The sequence below is a fragment of the Dermacentor albipictus genome, unplaced genomic scaffold (assembly GCF_038994185.2).
Source record: "Dermacentor albipictus isolate Rhodes 1998 colony unplaced genomic scaffold, USDA_Dalb.pri_finalv2 scaffold_15, whole genome shotgun sequence".
NCBI classification, from domain to species: domain Eukaryota; kingdom Metazoa; phylum Arthropoda; class Arachnida; order Ixodida; family Ixodidae; genus Dermacentor; species Dermacentor albipictus.
Window position 1 is genome coordinate 591,445 of NW_027225569.1, and position 25,600 is coordinate 617,044.

At 48.4% G+C, this 25,600-nt stretch overlaps 1 protein-coding gene across 1 annotated transcript; it reads right to left on the reverse strand.

Annotated features, from left to right (window-relative positions):
- Positions 1-5,176: 5,176 nt before the first annotated feature.
- LOC135919054 (uncharacterized) lies at positions 5,177-8,189 on the reverse strand. The gene is made up of 2 exons (XM_065452797.2): positions 6,762-8,189; positions 5,177-5,595 (listed from the first exon to the last, which is right to left on the reverse strand). The coding sequence occupies exon 1, from the start codon at positions 8,087-8,089 to the stop codon at positions 7,058-7,060; it is 1,032 nt and encodes a 343-aa protein (XP_065308869.1). The 5' UTR covers positions 8,090-8,189; the 3' UTR covers positions 5,177-5,595; positions 6,762-7,057.
- Between the last annotated feature and the right edge of the window lie 17,411 nt (positions 8,190-25,600).

The following is a 25,600-nucleotide window of genomic DNA, read 5'->3' on the forward strand; positions in this document are numbered from 1 at the left end:
TATCCATTCCTGCCCCGCAAGACTTCCGCGTCATTGTCTACACGGCTCTCGATCCTGATGTGCGTGCATTTCGTGTACCTTGCCACTCTAGGAAACTTCGCTAAGCGATAAGGTTCTTCCATCACTGGAAATGTTGTGCGACATCGGGAAGCTTCACAGGTGCTCTGAAAAGTGTATGAGACGTTCAATGGTGCGAGACGCTGTAGGCTGGTAGACGTTGACCAAGTCACCAGTCACAACTTGAAGTGCTGACGCCGTAAAAACGGAAGGTCATGAGGAGCTTTAAGAAGGAAGCTTTTTAACGGTGTAGTTAAAATATTCCTTATGCAAAAAGAAGAAGGAACTATTTTAGCAGTGTATTTAAAACATTGTTTATACAAAATTTAGAAGAAAGTCTGTTGACGGTGTATTGAAAATGTTCTTTATACAAAAGTAAGAAAGAAATATTTTGACAGCGTATGAACAAATGTCACTAGAGTTTAAATGTAAATAGAGTGTAAGGAATGTAAATAGAAAGTTGGTGGAATTTCTAAATAATGTTAACAGGCATTTTTGTAAGCGTTGTTAGATATGGACCTGTTTCCTGCACCTACTTCGAGTTCCCCGGACCACATCGAATCGCAGCACATTCCAGAGGAGCGCACGAGCCAACAAGTTCACGTGCCAGCAAGTTCGCACGCCGCCGGTGGAGCCGCGCCGCCAGGAGTAGCAGGGGCCCTCGGACAATGGAGCCCAATCGTCCCCCTTCTTCGCCTTTGAAGAAGGCATTTGCTACCACAGTGGGGCCGTACCGCCAGGAGTAGTAGGTGAGCCCTCGGACAATGGAGCCCAGCGTCCCCCTTCTCCGCCTTTGAAGAACGCATTGCAAGTCAGAAGGCAAGACCGCAGGGAGCCGCCTGGTGTGGCACCGCGGCACGGGCGCCAACCATTGGCCGAAAATGGCGTCATATGAGCGGACTCTCCCATTGGCCGAACATGACGCGACTTCCAGTCCTCGAAGGGTTTATAAGAAGCATTCCAGAGAGACCAGAGCAATGCCTGATTCACCTCTCTCGAACTTCTTGCCGCGGGCCGCAGCGTCCGAGTTGCTGCCGGACCGTAATGACTGTACGACTGTTACTTTCTTTCTTTCTTTCTTTATTTGTTTCCATTGCTAAATACAATGATGGGGGCTAAGATAAAAGCTGCAATGAGGCAGCTTGAGGTGCCCTTAGCCCTCGTGTTACATGGTGGCAGTGAGTAGCGCAATCAGCCGCACACAAAGAACAATGCATATAAATAATAATTACAATCATCAATCAATTCAAGAGAATTTTCTATAACGGAACAAACAAGAAAGGAACAATGAAATGGGATAAGGACAGATAAAAGTAATTCAGATGTTACGCACCACAACATTACATACACTTGGCAATACGTAAGTAAAAGTGAATATCGCGTACACTTAACGATGCATAATTAAAAGTGAAAAGATACGATGGTCGATTAATATTGGAATAATTAGGAGAAAGAAAAGGACGAGCAAAAGTTATCTCATTACAAACATTTAGCAAGACACATGTGAATACAGGTGAAAAAGAAATTACGCTTGATTCATCATTTAGGAGAAGGTTTTAATAAGTAGCGACAGTTCTGACCGTGTTATGTTAATGATGTCAATGCCAGCGTCATGTAATGTATTAAGCAGTCTGGGTAATTTATTCTTGGTCATTTGCAAACCGTAGTTGGTTCTTGAAGGGGGTATAGACCAATATTCTCCGTGACGGGTAATATAGGTAGCTGTATTCCTTTGCAGACAAGCAATTTCATTAAATACGCTGTTTTCAGAGTTTGAGTTTGAGTGCCATATACGAAGGAGAGAGCGGTTGTATAGAGAGTAGATTGTAGGTATGTTGTATTGTTTAAAGAGGTGTTCACTGTGACTGTTATATGGCACATTTGCAATGATACGTACGATCTTTTTCTGTAGTAAGTGTATTTTCCTGAGGTTAGTTTCAGTTGTTGTGCCCCACACAAGGTGTGTATAATTAATGTGTTATGCAAATAGTGAATGGTAAATTAATATTTTTACGGATGTTGGTAGGCGATATCTGTTCTTGTTCAGCATTCCTGTTATACGGCTAAGCTTTTGTACTACAGAATCTACTTGTCGATCCCAGTTTAGCGTACTAGAGAAGTATGTACCTAATACTTTAATTTCATTTACTATTTCTATGCTCCCTTTGTTCATCTCTAAAGTGTGGCTTTGTGGAATTTTTGTGCCTTTCGCATGAAAGATTACGGCTTTTGTCTTATTTGAATTTAATTTTAGATAATTTTCTATAGACCATGAGGATATATTATGGAGAAACTCGTTTGCGCTGTTTATTAAACTAGTATAAGATGCCGATGAAATAAACACACTAGTGTCGTCTGCATATATGATAAATTTTGCCTTGGGATAAATGAGAACGATATCGTTTATATTGAAGGCCCCTCAGCCTTCGCTCAGGGGGTCCGCGAGCCGCGACCAGCACGGCAAAGGACCAAAGGCGCAAGGAACAAAAACCGCTTTAATTTACGATAGAATGTAACACTCAAAATTACCACAGCCTCGCGGCCAATAGCAGAAAACAACACGGCAAGGAAGCAGGCAGCAAAGAAGCAAAGCAGCAAAAAGCAGCAAAAGCAAAGAGGCAAGCAGCAAAACAGCGAGGCAACAAAATATACAAGCGAAAGGGAGCGACGAAAGAACGGCCGCTACCAACCATCAACCAACACAATCTTTCGGGTGATAACCGAATGCATAAAGCGCAGAAAGCAAGCAAGCACCGAACCAGGCGCGCAGACAGTCCCAAAAGCGAACAACAAGAACAACAACACTCTTTCATGCAGACACAATGCAAAGACGCTTTTCCCCCTGCTCTGCAGCACGCTCGGTAAAAGAAACCTAGACGGGCCACGCCCCACCAGCGCCTCCCCAAGCCCGCGCCCCGCAAAAAGCCCCGAGTGCCGTCTCCGCTGCCTTCTTATCGGGCAGCCGCCTTCCCGGCAGTCCCCGCGCGAGTTCTCACGCTACCGCGATCGATGCGCATGCTCCATGAGACGAGTGCCGTTGTGGCGCGCGATTCAAAGGCTTCCCCCGTGCGCGCTGCAGAGAGGGCCAAGGGCCCGACACTCCCCCCCGTACAAGACCGGACACCCACCTGGGTGTCCAACAGCACTATGCAACTACACTATACAACTACACTATACAACTACACTTTGCAACAACACTTTGCAACAACACTTTGCAACAACACTTTGCAACAACACTTTGCAACAACACTTTGCAACAACACTTTGCAACAACACTTTGCAACAACACTTTGCAACAACGCTATGTCCAACGCTATGTCCAACGCTATGTCCAACAGCACCATGCATCGTCCTAGTCGAGTATATCACGGCTGTTGCGAAGCAAAATGTTCGGGGCAGTTGGCACGCGATGGGCCGCCGTGGCAGCCAGGCTGGTGACACCCGTTGGAGTGGTAGCGTGGCATTCTGCGTAAGGCGAGGATATCTACAAGGACAGCATATTTAAAAACGTCGCGATTAACAGATACCGGATGTGGGACACAGCCGCGTTAACTGCTGGACTCGTATAATGACGGAAGCACGGTTAGCTGTCTGATGGGCGCTCGTAGTACGAGGTCGTGCAAGCTGACGGGCCCTACTACTCTGCTGCCATGTTTTTCCCGCAGTAGGTACACCAAGCTAGAAATACGTTTCGTGATCACGTAAGGGCCATCCCATCTAGGCGCGAGGGAAGCAGCAAACCCTTTTGCAGCATCGCTGAGTGGGTGCGTTCGGCGGAGCACTTCGTCGCCGACCGCGAACTCCAGGGGCCGCCTGCCTTTGTTGTATTGGTTGCCATGTTCCAGGCGGGCAAGGTCCAAGTTTTCCCTGGCCTCCTTCAGAGTGTGGGCCAGGCGGCTGGAAAGATTTTGTGTGAACGTGGAGTAATTGCAAGTTGGCAATTCAGAGCCGTTGGTGAATGCATGCTCAATAGGAAAACGGAGCTCGCGACCGAGAAGAATAGCCGCTGGCGTAAACCCTGTCGACCGGTTTACTGTGGTCCTTGTGGCGAAAGCCATCTCCTGGATACGAACGTCCCAGTCCTTGTGCCGCTCGGTGAAAGCCACCAGCATTGTCTTTAGGTTTCTGTTGACACGCTCCGTGATGTTGGCTTGAGGGTGGTATGGTGTCGTCCTTTTGTGCTGCACGCCAAGAGCTTTGCAGGTGTCCACGAATATCCTGCCTGTGAAATACGTGGCATTGTCCGTGATAAGCTGCGCTGGGAAACCGAAACGGGTGAATGCTTCCAACAACCTATCCCAGATTATCTTAGAATCCAGCTTGCGTAGCGGGTACAGCTCTACCCATTTGGAGAAATGGTCAGTAACCACTAACAAGTATCGATTCCCTTTAGCTGACCTGGGGTATGGGCCCATAACATCACATGCCACAATTTCCCATGGGTATCGACTCTCAACTGGTTGCATGAAGCCCGGTGGCTTCCCTCCCCTCGGTTTCACGGTCTGGCAGGTAGGACATGTGCGAACGTATCTGAAGACATCCTTTCTCATGTGCGGCCATGTCGCGACGCGACACAACTTTTCGAATGTTTTCTTGCCGTCGCTATGACCGGCGAGCCGGATGTCATGAAAGTACTCTAGAAAAGGCGTGCGCAGCTTCCTAGGCACAACGACGCGGAATGGGGACTCACCGCAATCCGTATCGGCAGCAGGTATATACCGCAAGAGCAGGCCATCGTCTGCTTGCATGTAGCAGTCGTAGTTGCCGCTACCGGCAGGGTTGGCGCCGTCCAGTCCCTTGCGTATCAAGTTGCACTGGTCGTCGCATAGCTGGGCGTCGAGTAGCTGCTGGCGGGAGATCAGTGTCCCCCAGGCGTCCACAGGCACTGCCACAGCCAGGACTTCGGGTGCCGGCTCGCCATCCCCGGAGAGTGGTGCTCGGGACAGGGCGTCAGCTACCTTGTTGAAGGTGCCTTTCCTGTATTCTACTCTGTAATTATACTTATGAAGAGAGAGGGCCCAACGGGCTAAACGGCCGGCTGGGTTTTGTAGCTTTGACAGCCACGTCAGGGCCTGGTGGTCAGTCTGAATAGTAGTCTGAATAGTCTGAATAGTGAAGCTTTCCTTGGTGCTTCTGAAGCAAGACTGCGCCGATGCCATACTCACTTGCATCGGTCTGCACGGTGAATGGCAGGTTGAGGTCGGGAAGCAGCAGACGTGCGGTATCGGCGATAGCCGACGACAGAGCCCGAAATGATCCCTGCTCCACGTCAGTCCACTGCCAACTGGCACCTTTCCGTAGGAGCTGGTGGAGAGGTCTTGCCAGGTCAGCGCAGTTGGGGATAAAGTGGCGGTAGAAGCCCACCATGCCCAAATACCGCTGCAGGCTCTTGACGTCTGTTGGTGGTGGAAGCTGCAGTATGGCCCGGAGTTTCTCCTCGTCAGGCCGGAATGTGCCTTGCTCGACAATGAAACCTAGGAGGTTTATTCTGGTCGAAACCAGTTGAACCTTCCGGGGGTTAATGGTGATGCCTGCGGCCTGCATTCGTTGTAAAACGGTGGTTAGGTGCAGGAGATGCTCCTCCAGGGTACTCGGGAACACTACCACGTCATCCATGTAAGCCATCGCATAATTGAATTTGGCGTCTTGAAGCACAATATCTATTACACGCTGAAAGGTTGCCGGTGAATTGCACAAACCAAAAGGCAATCGGACGAATTCGAACAGTCCCCGATGGCAAGTGAATGCAGTCTTTGCAATATCACAGGGGGCGATCGCAATTTGCAGGAAGCCCCTGCTGCAGTCTAAAGTAGTAAAGAACGTAGCGGACCCAAGTGAATACATCACTGAATCGATTGATGGGAAGGGGTACGAGTCTCGAACTGTGACAGCGTTCAACCGACGGTAGTCGACACACAACCGCGCCGTGCCATCTTTCTTAGGTGCTAGTACAACCGGGAACGCCCAAGGGCTCTTAGACGGTCTTACTGCACCGGTAGCGATCATTTCGTCTAGCGCACTATCAAGAAGTGCTCGCTTGTGGATGCTCAGGGGCCGCGGGTTGAAACGAATTGGGCGGGCGCATCCAGTGTCTATCCTATGAGTCAGCACTTTAACGCTGCCAGGAGCTTCCGTGAACATTTCGGCAAATGGTTTAAGTGCTGTCTCGATTTTGGTCTTCTCCGCCGGAGATCCTGTGAAAGACTTCAGAACAGTGAGGATACCACTACCAGTCTCGGAGACCGCAGAGATATTGGCGGTAAACTGATTTGACTGTGGGTCTCTTGGCTTAGTCATGAACTCGAGCGGATGTGCATACATGCCGTACTGGTAGGTGCCTTTAGAGAGATCGGGAACGATTCCTGCTTTGGCTATGAAGTTACGGCCCACAATCACCAGACAAGAAAGTCCTGGAAGGTGTAGGAAGCGTTGCCGGAATTTTTTATCATTCATGGTAACCGTTAACCGGGCTGCTGACGTAGCGGACGCAACGTGAGCGGATGCCATGCGAAGGGTCGTGCTTACACTTCGTAACTGTATGCGTTTCGTCTCGCAGGCGCTTTTGACACGATCGCCGAAAACGGAAACAGCAGACTGGTGTCTAAAATAGCAGGTACTTCTATTCCGGCCATTCTGACCACCACCAATGGTGTTTTCTCAATCTGGGCGTCAAGAAGACTGAACGTGGACGGCAAAGCCCTCACCATTTGTCCAAGATCCTGGGCCTTCGATCTGGGGGGGCGACACCTTTCCGGTACACCTACTACCGTTGATGCCGGTGGTGATTCGAGTGTGAGGAGCCGTTTCTTTCCCCCTCCCCGCTGCCGAGGTTGTCCGCGGCTCAACGCCATGGCAGCAGGATGGTGAGACGACCAAAACACCCGGCTTTTCGTAGTCTTGGAAACGCCTGCCCCCGCTTGGTGCTTGACGGCCGCGTAGTCTGCATGTGCCGAGGGGACGTCGGGGCGCGGTAGGTCGTTGGCCGGCGACTGGGAGCTGCTCACCACCGCCGGCCCTCGTCGTTTCCCTGCTGGCGGGAGCCAGGGGGGCTCGGGCACTGGCTCCTGTAGTGGCCTCGTCCTCCACACTGGAAGCAGACTGGAATGCTCCTGCGTGTATCTGCTGCGCCTGATTGGGCGGCAGCCACTACAGGCCTGCTGCGGCCCCGAGTGCCTCGCAACGTTGTGGCAGGTTCCGCGACCGGAGGCCGGAAAGGTACCTGGGTGGCAAAGGTGCGGTGAGTGAATGGGTCCAGCGCCCTTGGAGGCGGTACCATATTCCCCGGGCTTGCAATCTGAGAACCGTGCCACGCGCAAGACGGCTCGAGGGAGGCTTGAGGCCGGGGTGGAGGCTGGTAAGTTAGCTCTGCCAACATCGCCGCCTGAATGTCGGACGCCGCTTTAGCGAGATCGTCAAGCGAAGAGAAGGTGCGGCCCCTTAGATAAGCCTGGAAGCGTGGGTGAGCTTGCCGGATTGCCCGGGTGACTCTTTCCGTTTCGGGTGCTGAAGGATCTGCGCGCTCGTAAAGCTCCTGAAAGGACCGTATGTATTCTAGGAGGCTTTCCTCCTCCGCCTGACTACGGGCGCGAAGCTCGTCTTTCATGCGGACAACGTAGTCGGGGGGGAGGAATTCTGCTCGCAGTAGGTGCTCAAAGTGCGCCCAACTTTGGAATGACTGGCGACGACGCCAGCGGGCGGCGGACCCAGTCAGGGCGACGGGCAAAACGCGCTGAAGAAGAACGTCATCCGTAATGGCTTGCGCATTGCGGTAATCTTCCATTTCCTGAAGGAAGTCCGCCACCGATTTCGTATCTGTGTGCCCTTCATATGTAGGCACAGCGAGCTGCAAATGGAAACTGGCTGCTGGAGTTATGTTTGTCTGATGCTCGAGCAGCGCGGTCAGCTGGGCAATAATGTTGCACATATCTTGTGCGGGCGCACCCTGGTCCTTCTTATCAGGCATTGTAGTAATGGGTTTGCGAGGATGATTTGCAACCGCGCTCTTCTTGACTTTACCCGAACGTAGGTGCATTAAAATGCCGGCGGTGCATCTTTGGTGTTCAAATTGGGCGGGCAAAGCGGTCCGACGGAATGGTCAAGCGGTTCTGCGGAAGCAGGATGGCGCGGAACAGCGGGGCGCAAGGAAAGCGGGAGGTCGAATAAACGTTCAGTGAGCTTACGCCGGTCAGAGGGGTTGGGTACAGATGCAGGAGCTGTGGGACCCGATGTCGGAGCGAAACAAGTAGGCCTACGGGGTGAGTTCCAGCTGCCTCGAGATGGGGGCGGTTCCCTCGTTCCCGTGCTCGTGGTCCCTGCGGTGCGGAAGCGTACTCCAGAACAAACAGAAAAACAACGAGAAAGAAGAAAACCACGTTGGGCGCCAGATGAAGGCCCCTCAGCCTTCGCTCAGGGGGTCCGCGAGCCGCGACCAGCACGACAAAGGACCAAAGGCGCAAGGAACAAAAACCGCTTTAATTTACGATAGAATGTAACACTCAAAATTACCGCAGCCTCGCGGCCAATAGCAGGAAACAACACGGCAAGGAAGCAGGGAGCAAAGAAGCAAAGCAGCAAAAAGCAGCAAAAGCAAAGAGGCAAGCAGCAAAACAGCGAGGCAACAAAATATACAAGCGAAAGGGAGCGACGAAAGAACGGCCGCTACCAACCATCAACCAACACAATCTTTCGGGTGATAACCGAATGCATAAAGCGCAGAAAGCAAGCAAGCAGCGAACCAGGCGCGCAGACAGTCCCAAGAGCGAACAACAAGAACAACACTCTTTCATGCAGACACAATGCAAAGACGCTTTTCCCCCTGCTCTGCAGCACGCTCGGTAAAAGAAACCTAGACGGGCCACGCCCCACCAGCGCCTCCCCAAGCCCGCGCCCCGCAAAAAGCCCCGAGTGCCGTCTCCGCTGCCTTCTTATCGGGCAGCCGCCTTCCTGCAAGTCATCAGCCTAGTCCACCTCGAGCTACCCTTTCTGACTTAGATCTACCATTCACCATCGAAGAGCTCACGGCAGCGATCAGCGACATAAACAAGCGATCATCACCTGGCCATGACGGTGTAAGTTATGAAGCGCTGGCAAATCTATGCCACACATCTCGCCTACGCCTTCTGTAGTATTACAACGCCTCAACGCAACTGGGGAGGTTCCTACGGAATGGAAGCTTGCGAAAGTTATTCCTATATTGAAGCCAGGAAAGCAGCCAACAAATTACGCCTACTTCAGACCCATATCTCTGCTTAGCTGCGTAGGGAAGCTATTCGAAAAAATGATCTACAAACGACTAAATTGGTTCCTGGAAACTACAAAATTTTACCCGGAGGAAATGAATGGCTTGCGGCAAAATAGGTCCGCAATTGATAACGTCATTGCCTTTGTCTCATCAATTGAAGAGCAATTGGTCTCTGGAAACATACCTACTGCATTATTTTTAGACATTAGGGCAGCATGTGATTCGGTCTTTCATAAAGCAATACTTGGCGCTTTGGAAACCCTCAGTCTTCGAGGACGGCTTTACGCATGGATTGAAGACTATCTTCAAGGACGCCAGCTTTTCATGAGTACCCGGGATGGCCCGACGGCACTTTATGCCGTCGAGAAGGGAGTGCCACAAGGAGCTGTGTTAAGCCCGGTAATATTTAATTTAGTACTCATCCATCTGAGAAGAAACCTGCCCCGCGGCGTCAAAATCACACTGTATGCGGACGACATCTGCATTTGGAGTGCAGCGGGTTCCCGCAGTACCACCCAACAACGTCTCCAGAGAGCGCTAGCAAATATATCGTCCTACCTAAATCCAAGGGGTCTGAACTTGTCCCCCGACAAAAGTGTTGCCATGGCTTTCACGCGGAGATGTATGGAAAAATACCCATAGTGTTGGGTGGTCGTGCCCTTCCATTCGTCAAGACGCAAAGGTTTCTTGGAGTGACGATCGATAGCAACCTCACATGGTCGCTCCAAGCAAAAAAACTGAGTGAGAAGATTGCTTCGGCGTGGCACGTATTCCAATGTTAGCCGGATCACAGTGAGGCAGCCACTGTCGATCAATGGTGCTCCTCCATAAGGCCTACGCCGATGGAACACTACGTTATTACCTCCCGATCCTGCAGAACATGTCTCCCACAAGCAAGAGAAAACTTGAGGCAGCGCGAAACAACTGCCTTCACGTATGTCTTGGCCTTCCGAAGGGGTCGTCCCGCTCAGGAACTGTAGCAGAAGCTGGATGTCTGCCTCTCGAAGTGCTATCATCGCAGGAGACACTTCGGTTTCACCTCCGCCACGTCATTCATACGAAGACTCACTTTTTAAAGGATATTTCTAGAGCCCGTGCTACATCTAGCTTTGGGCAGGCCGTCGGAAGCATATCTATTTCGATTCCTGCTCAGGCGTCACAAATTATGCCACAAAACATATTACCATGGACACTGTCGCCACTGGAAATCATGCCTTATATACCTGGAATCAGTTCGAAAAAGAAATGCCTCAAGCAGCGACTTATCAGGTAGCTTTGGAATACCTGCACAAAGAATACGCAGCCGCAACGCACGTTTTCACAGATGGCTCTACAACTCGACATCGTTCATCATGCGGACTTTTTGTTCCCTCTACAGGGCAACGATTCTCGTTTCGTCTTGAGCGAGCGACATCATCTACTTCAGCGGAGCTATATGGCATTAAGGAGGCCCTTGTGTATGCCCTTCGACAGCAGCCGCCAAAGACATGGGTGATTTTCACAGATTCAAAAGCAGCCCTACAAAGTATGTGGAACAGGAACAAGCGTTGCAATAATCAACCTGCAGCATTTGACATTGCTTATCTTCACCACAGGGCTAAGATTGCTGGGCATTGCATGAAGTTCCTGTGGATACCTGGCCATGCCGGCATTCCGGGAAATGAAAACCGGATGAAGCTGCCAGAAATGGACTCCATTGCCGCAAGTTCAAAAGAACATTTTTTGCAAAAGGCGATGCTTCAAACATGGCAAAAATATGCCTATCAAGAAAAAGACCGCATCTGGAATCTGCCGCTTTACCAAGATAACTTGCTGCGTTACATTGAACCAGCAATGAGACCGAAAATTCCACGACCACTTCCTCGACACATAGAGACGTTGTACCATCGTCTTCGACTGAACCTGGCATACACGAACAATTATCTGTACCGCATAGTGCTTACCACTAACCCATACTGTGATACCTGCCGCAACCTAGAAACAATTGAGCACATATTACTAGAATGCCCCGCGTACCACGACGAGAGACAATTTTTTGAGCAACAAATGGACATGATTTGCCACGAACCGTTAACGTTACCGAGCATCTTAGGTCCAATGCCCGGGCTTTCAAAACAGCGACGGGTTTTGGATTTATTGTTCAAATACCTATCAAAAATTGGTCTAATCGGAAAGCTTTAAAAATTGCGCCCTTCATAACAAAAGCCTAAATTTACCCGCCATGTCACGTGTAAATATTAGTATCAGGTTCACTCGGACATTTCATATTTATTTTTCGCCTCTTTTTCTCCCACTCTCTTCTGGAATCTTTTAATCCCATTCCCCATCCCTATACAGAGTAGCATGCCAGCGGTTATGTACGCGCCGGCAAAATTATCGGTTTTTCTAATAAATACCTCTGTCTCTCTCTGGCAGTATAGTCATATATGCTTTTATTCCGCTTCATCTGCTACCCGCAATGGTTGCTTAGTGTCTGTGTTGTTGGGCATCTAAGCGCGAGGTCGCGGGATCGAATACCGGCTATGGTGGCCGCAATTTGATCGGGGTAACGTACGAAAACACCCGTGTACTGATTAGATTCAGGAGCGAATTAAAGAAACCGAGGTGGTCCAAATTTTAGGTTTACCCCATTATGGACTGCCTCATAATCAGATCGTGGTTTTGGCACGAAAAATGCCCCAGTTTAACGTACTTTTGCCTCCTATGCTTGGTATTGTCAAGACGCCTGCATGGAAACCGAAACTGTGTTTTTTACTCTGACAGTTTAGTGCTATGTGCGCTCCTAAATTTTGTTTTTCAGTGCAGTCATTACGTTGAAGCCTCTTTGAATGCTGGTATATGAAGTTGATTTGTGCTTATGAATTTCGAGCTTACAGAAGTTTGTACTATTAGCATATGACATTGTTGCCTCATATTTAGTAAAGTCTGAAGTGCTGGCTTTCTGAATATATTTCACTGCAATGGGCACCATCAATGCCTCTTTCTCGGTTCCATGTCGTGTACTGTTGGTGCAAGTTTGAGAAGTGTATGAATAACAAGCAATTGCATTTAGGTGCTATAGGTTCTGTCGGTAGAGGATAGTGCCAGTTCAAGGTATAAGACATCCATGCTAAAGTCGGTAAACATGAGAACATGGCGTGAATAGATCGCCTTGACTTCGTTCTCCTAGACGTAGCGGGCTACCGTAGTTCATTTGGGATGAATTTATGTTGCTTGGTGCTGCTGTGCCACCTTAAACACCTGCACTATAGGGTACCAGTTTTCATGTGACAAGCCTGTTATATGCTACTGCAATGCAGTGTACACGCAAATAACAATGAACATGCTTAAAATTTTAGGCATTCATTTTATGGTATTTTACTCCAGTGTGTACTGCCAGGTGCTTATAAAATGGAATTCCATCAGAACTTTTTGCAGGGTGGCAGCCTAATCCAGTTCTCTTAGTCTCACATTATCTGCACAGTGCACGTTTTGTGGGAGGGAGAAAGAGAGAGAAAGGTGTTTATTAATAAATAATGAAAGGAAACACCTATGAAACTTGTGGTGAAGTGCCCATATTACGTGAATTGTTTCTCTCAACAGGTATATGATCAAGCTGTCTTATATAGCATTCTGCTGGGTCGGGGCATTTCTTGGAAGGATAGTCATTTAGAATAACAATTGAGCTCTGTAGTCCAGCAAGCAAAGTATTTTGCAGCAATGAGAGAGCAGGGCATTTCGATAGCGAATTGTGGGCTGGCGTTGGCTTATCCGTGTCGCAAGTGCCACAGGTTGGGTCTAGCGGCTGGTCAAGGTATTGAGCTCTGAATGGTAAGCTGAACGTACAGTTCTGGCAAAGGTTCAGCTTAAAAGCATTTCAGCGCATAGGAAACATAACAGGCCTGTCAATATTGTTTGCAAGTAATACTTGCAAACAATTGTTTGCAAGTATTACTTGGTTGCTTACTGTGCACTGTCAGAGAACAACAAATCTGCTCGGGCTCTTTCGTGTCTCTTGACAATGCATCCAAAATTTACAGGTGCAGTGCTGTAGTAACTTATGTTCTGCTATTAACTTCTTCAGCATGCACGTATAATTTTCTCATTAAGATATTTTGTGAATTCTGAACAGTAACAATATATTGGCACTTTCAGTGAATGAACATGAAAGGTGAATGAGCACCTTTAAATGCACCTAAGGTACTCTTAGAGGTTATTCAGTTCAACCGCTGCAAAGCACATGATTAGTCAGCCTGTTTCGCCACAATATTTTTATCATTGCATTTTAGCATTAAGGTCAAAAACACGAAGCTTTGGAATATTCTTTGTTTGCCTCAACTGAAAAGATAATTTTTTTGCCTGTTATATGTATCTTGAGTGTATGAAACCTTTAATGCGAACAATGTTGACGAGATCAAACTTCCGAAGAACTTATTCTTGGCCTAGTTGGTGTTTACTGAAATAAATGTAGTGACCATAATACGTAGCATAGAAAGGGATATCACAGCCTCAAGTCATTGTTTTTGAAGCGCACCATTCTGTTCTAAGATAGGTGCACTGTTTTATTCGCTAGGGCACGTTGCAGGGTTACTTGGTTTATATTCATAAGAGACACGGGGTAGTGCAATATGATGGGAGCAAGATTAAGAAGAGATATACACAATGTTAATGCGCTGTGCATGCGCCTTACTAATCTTGTTCCATGTGGTATTGCGATGCGCTCTCTATTTTGAAATGGTTTAGTTACTGCACTTTCTGACAAAAGATGCAGTAAATAAGTGAAACTGCAAAGAACCTAAAGTAAGATTTTGGTGGAAATGAAAAGAGGATGATTTATAGTGATCGAATCCAACACATTGTTTGTGGCTCATATACGAATTGCCAAATTTAGATTGCCAGAAAAAGTAGTGCGAAATGGGATTTTTTGACACTTTAAAAAGAAATAGTGCTAGGGTTGGATTCCTACTACGTGACTTCTAAAGTCGGCATAATATTTTAAATGATATTCATTGCATTTTTACGGGTTTGAGCTTTATCCCATGCATACTGAATGGCATACTGCACAACGCATACGAATACTGCATACTGCACAAGTAACGCCGGAAGAAGTAAAGAAAGCCTTGGGAACTATGCAAAGGGGGAAGGCAGCTGGGGAGGATTAGATAACAGCAGATTTGTTGATGGATAGTGGGCAGATTGTTCTACAAAAACTGGCCACCCTGTATAGGCAATCTCTAATGACTTCGAGCGTACCGGAATCTTGGGAAAACGCTAACATAATCCTAATCCATAAAAAAGGGGACGCCAAGGCTTGAAAAATTATATACCGATCAGCTTTTTGTCCGTCGCCTATAAAATATTTACTTAGGCAATTCCAAATAGAATCAGGAACACCTTAGGCTTCGGTCAAACAAAGGACCAGGCAGGATTCCGTGAAGGCTACTCAAAAATAGACCATATTCACACTATCAATCAGGTGACAGAGAAACGTGCGGATTATAACCAACGCTTATATATAGCTTTCATTGATTACGAGCAAGCGTTTGATTCTGTCAAAACCTCAGCAGTCATAGAGGCATTATGAAATCAGGGTGTAGACGAGCCGCATGTAAAAATGCTGAAAATATCTATAGCGGCTCCACAGCCACCGTAGTCCTCCATAAAGAAAGCAACAAAATCTCAATAAATAAAGGCGTCAGACAGGCAGATACGATCACTCTAATGCTTTTCACAGCGTGTTTACAGGAGGTATTCAGAGACCTGGATTGGGAAGAATTGGGGATAAGAGTTAATGGAGAATACCTTAGAAACTTGCGATTCGCTGATGATATTGCCTTGCTTAGTAACTCGGGTGACCAACTGCAATGCATGCTCACTGACCTGGAGAGGCAAAGCCGAAGGGTGGGTCTAAATATTTATCTGCAGAAAACAAAAGTAATGCTTAACAGTTTCGGAAGAGAACAGCAGTTTACGATAGGTAGCGAGGCACTGGAAGTGGTAAGGGAACACATTTACGTAGGACATGTAGTGACTGCGGATCCGGATCATGAGACTGAAATAATTAGAAGAATAAGTATGGGCTGGGGTGCGTTTGGCAGGCATGCTCAGATCATGAACCGCAGGTTGGCATTATTCCTCATTATCCCTCATTATCACTCACGTACGGGGCAGAAACCTTGAGGATTACAAAAAGGGTTCTACTTAAATTGAGGACGACGCAACAAGCTATGGAAAGAAGAATGATAGGTGTAACGTTAAAGGATAAGAAAAGATCAGAGTGGATGAGGCAACAAACGCGAGTTAATGATATCTTAGTTGAAATCCAGAAAAAGAAATGGACATGGGCAGGACATGAAATGATGAGGGAAGATAACCGATGGTCATTAAGGGACTGGATTCCAAAGGAAGGGAAGCGTTGCTGGGGGCGGCAGAAAGTTAGGTGGGCGGATGAGATTAAGAAGTTTGCAGGGACAACATGACCACAATTAGTACATGACCGGTGTACTTGGACAAGTATGTGAGAGGTTTCTGCCTGCAGTGGGCGTAACCAGGCTGATGATGACTGTTATATAAAAGAACTTCATGCTTACAAGCTGTGCCGTCTAAGTGGCAGCGAATGCAATGGTAAAACTGGCATCCCTCATTGCATAGAGACGCACATTACGCTATTTTGCAGTTTCGTATAAATGTAAATTCTTATAGTTTGGTCAGGCTAAAATTCTTTGCTCCTGTCACATAACTTTTCAAGAGATATGTTTCTGAATGGCAACGTGCTCAACATCGCGTCGTTTGTCAAATCAGTAGTAAAACAGTAGTGAAAGCATCATTTCGCATTTCAAAATGTAGCTTTTTGTTAGAGAGTACGTGGCTTGACTTGTATATGACCAAAGCATATAGACAGGAAACCATCAAGACAGATCAATGTTATTATTGCAGAAATAGGTGAATAGTTCAAGGGCCATTAACCGCATCAACTGTGCCTTGATAACTTATTTTTGACATTATTATTTTTTATGGCTACCGTCGCACTAGTCAGCTTCTCATATATTCTGGTGTAAATTGCCGTCGCGCTTGCTCGTTCTTTCCTGTATAGGAAACAAACATTGTTGCGATTGCACATTGAAAAATTCTGCTTAATAATGTTCAATGTACGTGTCACCTCTGCAGTATTGATGAGCCTTGACCAGTAAAACCTAAACTACTAATGCATTTTCAAAGATGAGTACGACAAAACTTGGTTGTTAGTATCTTTAGTGCCTACGTATACTCTAGCACAATTTAGTTTTAATAAGCAGAAGGCAATGCACCCTCGTGTTAGAGTAGTCCTCATACAAAAGCTTTGCAGTTCGGGCGAGTTGGTATGCCATGATAGTTTTGGGCTTGTAGCGCAGCTCAGAAAGAGCGAGTAAGGAAGGAGGTAGGGGTAATCAAAGGGAACGGAAAACAGAATGAACGCTAACTTCCAACTGATGGTTTATTTCGTTACACAAGACTACTTATGCACTCGGCAAAGCATGTGACATCAAAAGATTACGAAGAACCAAGCAACAAAACCAAAAGTAACCAAGTGGCAACATATTCAGACAGCCTGTGGCTGCAGTCGGAGATACGCCAATTCATTGCTTCACTTATACGCCAGTTCATTTCATACGCCAATTCATTGCTTCAATTCACTGCAGCCACAGGCTGTCTGAATATCTTGCCACTTGGTTACTATCGGTTTTGTTGCTTGGTTCATTGTAATCTTTTGATACCTGCCGTGGTTGCTCAGTGACTATGGTGTTAGGCTGCTGAGCACGAGGTCGCGGGATCGAATCGCGGTCACGGCGGCCGCATTTCGATGGGGGCGAAATGCGAAAACACCTGTGTACTTAGATTTAGGTGCACGTTAAAGAACCCTAGGTGGTCGAAATTTCCTGAGTACTCCAATACGGCGTGCCTCATAATCAGAGAGTGGTTTTGGCACATAAAACCCCATAATCTAAATCTAATCTTTCGATGTCACATGGTTTGCCGACTGTATAAGTAGTCTTGTGTCACGAATTAAACCATCAGTTGGAAGTCAGCGCTTACTCTCTTTACCGTTCCCTTTGATTACCCCTACCTCCTTCCTTTTTGGCTCTTTCTGAACTGCGCAACAAGCCTAAAACAGTCCTCATACAGAACACTACTGGTGATTTATTTTGTGAATATTTGGGACACTTTTAGCATCTGCTTGGTCTCCTCGAGTGCAGCAGCGTTGCTCTTCATTACACCACATTGAACAGCATTACTTAGGCGCTGTGACTATAGCCGAGTTGGTGCTGACCCCACTTGAGGAAGTTGAGGAAGATGTTGTGGGGTCGAAGTGTGTTTGTAGAGAGTTAGAAAAAAGGCTTGCATGTACACTTTAACATATTGTAACGGACACGAAAAGCGCAGACAAGAAGAGAACCAGGAGTTTGAGAGGCCAGGCAGCGCCACGATAACGCTACGATCATTGTCCATCTCCTGTAAATAAAACCATTTCTTCGCAACTCTTCGTAACTGTTGTGGAGGAAGGTGCAGGGTAATCGACACCCGAAGACGGAGGCTGAACCACAAGTTCTTCGACGGAGCCGTCTCCTTGCTAGACACCCGACAAATCCACCGGAGTTCAATATGTCCCACGACGCAGACGAACAAGGGCCCATTCCAACTGCTGCGCCGACAAGTTCTCTTCTGCAACTGAGAGATGAGCGTCCTTTCGCCGGAAGATCGGACGAAGACGTCAATGAATGGCTCATTCATTATCACCGGGTGAGTGCCGCCAACAAGTGAAACAGCGCTTATCAGCTTTCGAACGTCGTGTTCTTTCTAACGGATACTGCGTTGTGGTTCGACATTCACGAGGAAACATTTACAACATCGGGAAGATTTGTTTCGGAAATCAAAGAGCGATTCGGCGACTCCACGACGAAAAAGAAAAGTGCAGAACAGAGTGCTACTGCAACGTGCACAAGTGCCAGGCGAAATCTGCACGACCTACATTGAGGGAGTAATAAAACTGTGTAGGATGGTGGACTCTGGAATGTCCGAGGAAGACAAAGTTGGGCACATCCTAAAAGGAATTGCCGGGGATGTATACAATTTCCTCATCGCAAAAGACATCCTGGCTTCCGTCGCTGACATCACTCGGCACTGTCGCACTTTCGAGCAACTAAAGACGAGGCGCATCACGCCGAAGTTTGGCAGGTCAGCCAATGTGACGACAGTTGCAAGCGGTGGCAGCAACCAGCCCCTTGATCTTCCATCAACGATCCGACAAACAAATAGTTCGGGAAGGGTTCACCGTGCACGCGAAAGTGACACATCCAGGCACTCATAGCTTCCGCCTACCACCAGATTTCGAGCCAAACGTGGCATCCTTCTCCCCGTATCCTGCGGCAAGGGGCATTGAGGATTATAAGCTAGCACCCCGGCAGCAGCCACGACTCTACGACAGAGACCCTACTTATGACGCTCGGCCACAACGAGAGCAACCGCGTTTTTATCCCCGAGGCCCTGTGACTTCTGTCAGGCCGCGACAGAAACAGCACCGACCCTACTACCACGACGTGACTAATCAACGATATAACGGATTTCAGCAAGCAGCAGAGACACGTTATCCACATGACAACGAACTTTCTGGCCGCCCGCAGTGCCTACCATTCGTTTCAAGGAAGACGCTGTGAACCGCGACCCTCCCGTGTGCTACAACTGCGGTTCCAAAGGCCATATAGCTCGGTATTGTCGCCAAGGCCGTCAATCACGTAGGACACCACCGATGTTCTCGCCACCCAGAACCCGTACTTCATATGACTTGCGGACGACCGATTTGCTTCCAATGGGCCACTTCTCACACGAGACCAGACGCAGCGATTCGCCAGCATCTGAGCACCGTTTGACACCACCAAATAACCGTCCCCGTCACTCTCCGTGCCCTCGGCGCCGTTCTTCCTCACCGCTGCCGGGAAACTAGCATCCGCGGCCAGTGGAGGTGTGGTCGCCGGACGGTCTTTGCAAGAAATACCTCTGCCTGTTGTGATGTTCAAAAACAAAGTGAATGTCTCGGTTGACGGAATACCGACCATGGCGTTAGTTGATACTGGGGCGACTGTGTCTGCGATGAGCCGCGCTTTCAAAAACCGTCTAGGCCACAAAGCTATGTTTTCTTGGAACGACGGTATTACCTTTCGTGTAGTAGGCGGCTAGTGGCTTCATCCCCTTGGTGTTTGTGCGGTCAATGTTTTGTTCGCTGGGAAAGTGATTGTGTCGGAATTCCTTGTTTTTTCTCGTTGTTCACGCGATGTTATTCTTGGTATCGATTTTTTTGAACAGCGCGGCGCACCGTGGACTGTGGTTGCGGCGAAATATCATTGAACAAGTTATTTATATCAGCACATTCCGAACAAAGCTCGGGTGGTGGAGACAGGGACACAGACACACTCAGTGTTCTTGATGAAGTGATGGCACTATAGTGGTGCCTGACGCCCGTTCATGTTTCTGCAACTACTGTTGATGCTGATTGTGTTGACCTTGTAGTTACGCCTCTCCGCATAAACTGTGCTAAAAAAGATATACTTGTACCGTGCTCTGTCGTGTGCATGACGAAAGGAGTCGCCACATTGTGGGCGCTGAACTCTTGCGCCACGCCGGTTGTCCTTCCTCGCGGTATGAAAATCGCTCTCTTCGATAAAGCCGCATGTAGCTCAATAGCGGCAATAACTACGGACGTCTCTACAACTAGCTCTCCTTGCGATAATCGGCATTCTGAAGAGCTAATGCTTGGCATGATCAGCAATGTGCTCGGTACATCGGTACGGCAAGCATTGGACAGGCGCTTGCCAGGCATGAGGCTGCATTCGACTTCACGCATGTAGATGCACCCCATCATTTACCGTCGTCCCGCGCTCGTCACAGGATACCGGCTCAGCACACCCCATCCGCCAGAAGCCCTACCGAGTGTCATCGTCCGAGCGCAAAATTATTGCCGACCAAGTCAAGGCGATGATGAACAAAGGTGTCGTTCAAGAGTCGTCTAGTCCATGGGCAGCCCCAGTAATCCTGGTCCGAAAAAAAAGATGGCTCCTGGACATCCTGCATGGTTACAGACATCTAAACGCAGTGACGAAGAGGGATATCTATCCACTACCGCGAATAGATGACGTCATTGATTGCTTACATGCTGCTTTTCTCAAGACTTGATTTGCGACCGGGGCACTGACACATACCTATGGACGCTGCCGACAAGGAAAAGACCGTTTTGGTGGCTCCAGATGGCCTATTCGAAGTTAATGTTATGCCTTTTGGCCTTTGCAATGCTCCTGCCGCCTTTGAGATTCATGCACACTATACTACGTGGTCTAAAGTGTGAGATATGCGTGTGTTACCTCGATGATGTCGTAAGCATTGGCCGCACATGTAAAGAACATAACGAACGCCTCAGCCTCGTTCTCGACTGTATTGAGAAAGCTGGACTGGTTCTAAACTAAAAAAAATCACGGACGATTACGTTACTTTCTAATGCGAAGTTTGAGCGCAGCAAATAAGCTGTTTCACCTTTTCGATAGATTGAGGCAAAGAAATCGAGCAACACATGTATGCGCTGTCACAGAATTTTTTTTTATTTTTCACACGTATTCCTTTAACAAAGACTCCACTAACAGTTCTTGACAGTCATGAAGGAAGCTTTGTGGTCGGAGAAATAGACTGATATATGTTCGACTTGGTACACCAATGCTTGATTCTCAAAGACGAGACGAGATCTTCTCGGCGGCGGCGCTTAGCCTCTGCTTCGGCGACGCGTACTCCTGGATCATCTCGACGGCGGCGACGGTAAGCTTCTGCTTCGGCGGCACGCACCTCTGGATTCTAACGGCGACGGCGCTGGGCCTCTGCTCTGGCAGCTCGTTTAGCAGCAGCAGCAGCAGCAGCAGCAGACGGAGGACTTCCATCGGTCGTCTCGCTCATGGCTCAGAAAGAACTGGCAGATAATTTCGCAGTGGCGAACGGCAGCGGCAATTTCGGCTCGGGCGGTGCACATATACAGATCCGCCGCCACCGATCTGGCTCTCTGATTGCCACCGCACAGGGCGAACGGCAGCGGCAATTTCGGCTCGGGCGGTGCACATATACAGATCCGCCGCCACCGATCTCGCTCTCTGATTGCCACCGCACAGGGGTTGCATTGGAGGAGGAGCGAAGAAAGTAATTAAGTTCGAGCCGGCGCTTTGACAACCGGAGACTCGCAGAAAGAGGGGGGCGGCGTGTACACCCAGCGGCAAACGATGGGGGCAGAAGCACGCGCAGCAAGCGGACAACACGATAAAGGGAGGAGGGAAGAGATAGCAGCGACTGACTGATGCCGCTGACGCCGATAGTGAGTCAACCCCAGCTGCGGTGTTGGTTTCAGGGACAACGCCGCCGATGCCGACACAAACAATATGATACCCTCGCTTCCGCAGCGCTAAGAACCAGGTCTATCCATGGGAAGGTGGTCCCGTATTCGTCGACGTGCCGGGGCCTACGTGAAATAACCGGCGCGTCGGCAACTGAAGAGCACCCTATCCGCCACACAAGAACAGGGGGGGGGGGGCGACCCTTTCCTCCTCTTTCTGCATGGCGGCGACGGTGTTCTATGCAGTCACGTTATCTTGACTCTCTAGCGGCGTCAGCGGCATCCAGCGGTATCAGTCGGTCGCTGCTAGCGCTGGTGGGATGAAAGGGGGGCGGAGCTGGTTACGAGGCCGACGACAACGCCGACGACGACGCGAAACCCAGGAACGGACGCCAAAGAGCTGCGCTCTAAAATGGGCTGGTGTGCAGTTGGCACGCATTCTCAGATCATGAACAGCAGATTGCCATTATCCCTCAAGAGGAAGGTTTATAACAGCTGTGTCTTACCAGTACTCACGTACGGGGCAGAAACATGGAGGCTTACGAAAAGGGTTCTACTTAAATTGAGGACGACGCAACGAGCTATGGAACGAAGAATGATAGGTGTAACCTTAAGGGATAAGAAAAGGGCAGATTGGGTGAGGGAACAAACGCGAGGTAATGATATCTTAGTTGAAATCAAGAAAAAGAAATGGGCATGACCAGGGCACGTAATGAGGAGGGAAGATAACCGATGGTCATTAAGAGTTACCGAATGAATTCCAAGGGAAGGGAAGCGTAGCAGAGGGCGACAGAAAATTAGGTGGGCGGATGAGATTAAGAAGTTTGCAGGGACAACATGGCCACAATTAGTACATGACCGGGGTAGTTGGAGAAGTATGGGAGAGGCCTTTGCCCTGCAGTGGGCGTAACCAGGCTGATGATGATGATGAAAAGACGTGAGGAAGAATGACTCCCTTGCAGTGTGGATTCAGCTGTGCCGCTTTGCACTTTCCATTGCGCTGCAACTAGTATGGACTGGGAGAATCCGACTGTCCATTTAAAACAAAGCATTCTGAGGAATTTTGACCATGTTGACGCAATGTGATTTCTGCCCAGTGCTCTAAATGTCAACTTGGTAAAAAGCAAAAAAGCGTGGGTAAACGAAGAGACTAACAATGACTCCCATGAGGTGCGACTAGAGTAGCGCGGCTTTGCACTTTCTGGTGTGGTTTACCTGGCATGCACCGGGGGAATCTAACTGTGCACTTAAAACAAATGATTGCGAACGCCATTAACCATGCTGACACAATGTGATTTCTGCCCAGTGCTATTTAATGTCAACGTGAAGAAATGCAAAAAGGTGTGTGGGAGCGATGAGAGTAACAATGACTCCCTTGAGGTGCGACTAGAGCAGTGCAGCTTTTGCACAGTCTGCTGCACTCCAGCTGGCATAGATCGGGGGAATCCGACTGTCCATTTAAAACAAATGATTGCGAGGGCCGTTGACCATGCTGACGCAATGTGATTTCTGCCCAGTGCTCTAAACGTCAAAGTGAAGTAAATAGAAAAGGCATGGAAAAACAACAGGAGTAACGATGACACCCTTGTGGTGCGTCTATCGAAGTGCGGCTCTTGCGTGGTCTTGCGCGCCTCAACTGGCATGGACCGGCGGAATCATCGTCATCATCAGCATCAGCCTGGTTACGCCTACTGCAGGGCAAAGGCCTCTCCCATACATCTCCAACAACCCCGATCATGTACTAAGTGTGGCCATGTCGTCCCTGCAAACTTCTTAATCTCATGCGCCCACCTAACTTTCTGCCGCCCTCTGCTAAGCTTCCCTTCCCTTGGAATCCATTCCGTAACCCCTAATGACCATCGGTTATCTTCCCTCCTCATTGCGTATCCTGCCCATGCCCATTTCTTTTTCTTGATTTCAACTAAGATGTCATTAACTCGCGTTTGTTCCCTCACCCAATCTGCTCTTTTCTTATCCTTGAACGTTACACCTATCATTCTTCTTTCCATAGCTCGTTGCGTCGTCCTCAATTTGAGTAGAACCCTTTTCGTATGCCTCCAGGTTTCTGCCCCATAGGTGAGTACTGGTAAGACACAGGTATTATATACTTTCCTCCGGAGGGGATAATGGCAGCCTGCTATTCATCATCTGAGAATGCCTGCCAAAAGCACCCCAGCCCATTCTTGTTCTTCTGAATATTTCTGTCTCATGATCCGCATCCGCTGTCACTACCTGCCCTAAGTTGATGTATTCCCTTACGACTTCCAGTGCCTCGCTGCCTATTGTAAATTGCTGTTTTCTTCCGAGACTGTTAAGCATTACTTTAGTTTCCTGCAGATTAATTTTTAGACCCACTCTTCTGCTTTGCCTCTCCAGGTCAGTGAACATGCATTGCAATTGGTCCCCTGAGTTACTAAGCAAGGCAATGTCATCAGCGAATCGCAAGTTACTAAGGTATTCTCGATTAACTTTTATCCCCAATTCTTCCCAATCCATGTCTCTGAATACCTCCTGTAAAATAAAATGCCCAAATAAAACAAAGCATTGTGGGGGCTGTTGACCATGCTGACGCAGTGTGATTTCTGCACAGTGCTCTAAATGTCAAAGTGAAAAAAATGAAAAAAAGGCGTGGATAAACGACATGAGTAAGAATGACTCCCTTGCAGTGTGGATTCAGCTGTGCCGCTTTGCACTTTCCGTTGCGCTTCAACTGGTATAGACCGGGGGAATCCGACTGTCCATTTAAAACAAAGCATTGCGGGGACTTTTGACCATGCTGACGCAATGTGATTTCTGCCCAGTCACCTATATGTCAACTTGATAAAATGCAACAAGGCGTGGGTAAACGAAGAGACTAACAATGACTCCCATGAGGTGCGACTAGAGCAGCACGGCTTTGCACTGTCTGGTGTGGTTTAACTGGCATGCACCGGGGGAATCTAACTGTGCACTTAAAACAAATGATTGTGAAGGCTGTTGCCGGTGCTGACACAATGTGAGTTCTGCCCAGTGCTATTCAATGTCAACGTGAAGAAAAGCAAGAAGGTGCACGTAAGCGATGAGAGTAACAATGACTCCCTTCAAGTGCGACAAGAGCAGTGCGGCTCTTGCGCAGTCTGCTGCACTCCAACTGGCATAGATCAGGGGAATCCGACTGTCCATTTAAAACAAATAATTGCGAGGGCCGTTCACCATGCTGACGCAATGTGATTTCTGCCTAGTGCTCTAAACGACAAAGCTATGAAATAAGGAAATGCCTGGATAAAGGACATGTGTAAGAGTGACTCCTGTGAGATGCGACTGGAGCAGTGCAGCTCTTGCGCGGTATGGGACGCCTCAACTGGCATGGACCGGCAGAATTCACTGTCCAAATGAAACAAAGCATACTGGGGGCCGTTGACCATGCTGACGCAATGTGATTTCTGCCCAGTACTCTAAATGTCAAAGGGAAGAAAAAAAGGCCTTGATAAACGACAGGAGCAACAATGACTCCCTGGAGCTGCGGCTAGAGCAGTGCGGCTCTTGCGCGGTCTGGTGCGCCTCAACTGGCATGGAAGGCCGGAATCCACTTTGCAAATAATACAAAGCATTCTGGTGGCCGTTGACCTTGCTGACGCAGTGTGATTTCTCCACAGTGCTCTAAATGTAGAAGTGAAAAAATGAAAAAAGGCGTGGATGAACGACAGGAGGAAGAATGACTCCCTTGCAGTGTGGATTCAGCTCTGCTGCTTTCCGCTGTCCGTTGTGCTTCAAATAGGTATAGACTGGGGGAATCCGACTGTCCATTTGAAACAAAGCATTGCGAGGACTTTTGACCATGCTGACGTAATGTGATTTCTGCGCAGTCCCCTAAACGTAAACTTGAACAAATACGACAACGCAGGGGCAGACGAAGCGAGTAACTCTGACTCCCTTGAGTTGCATTT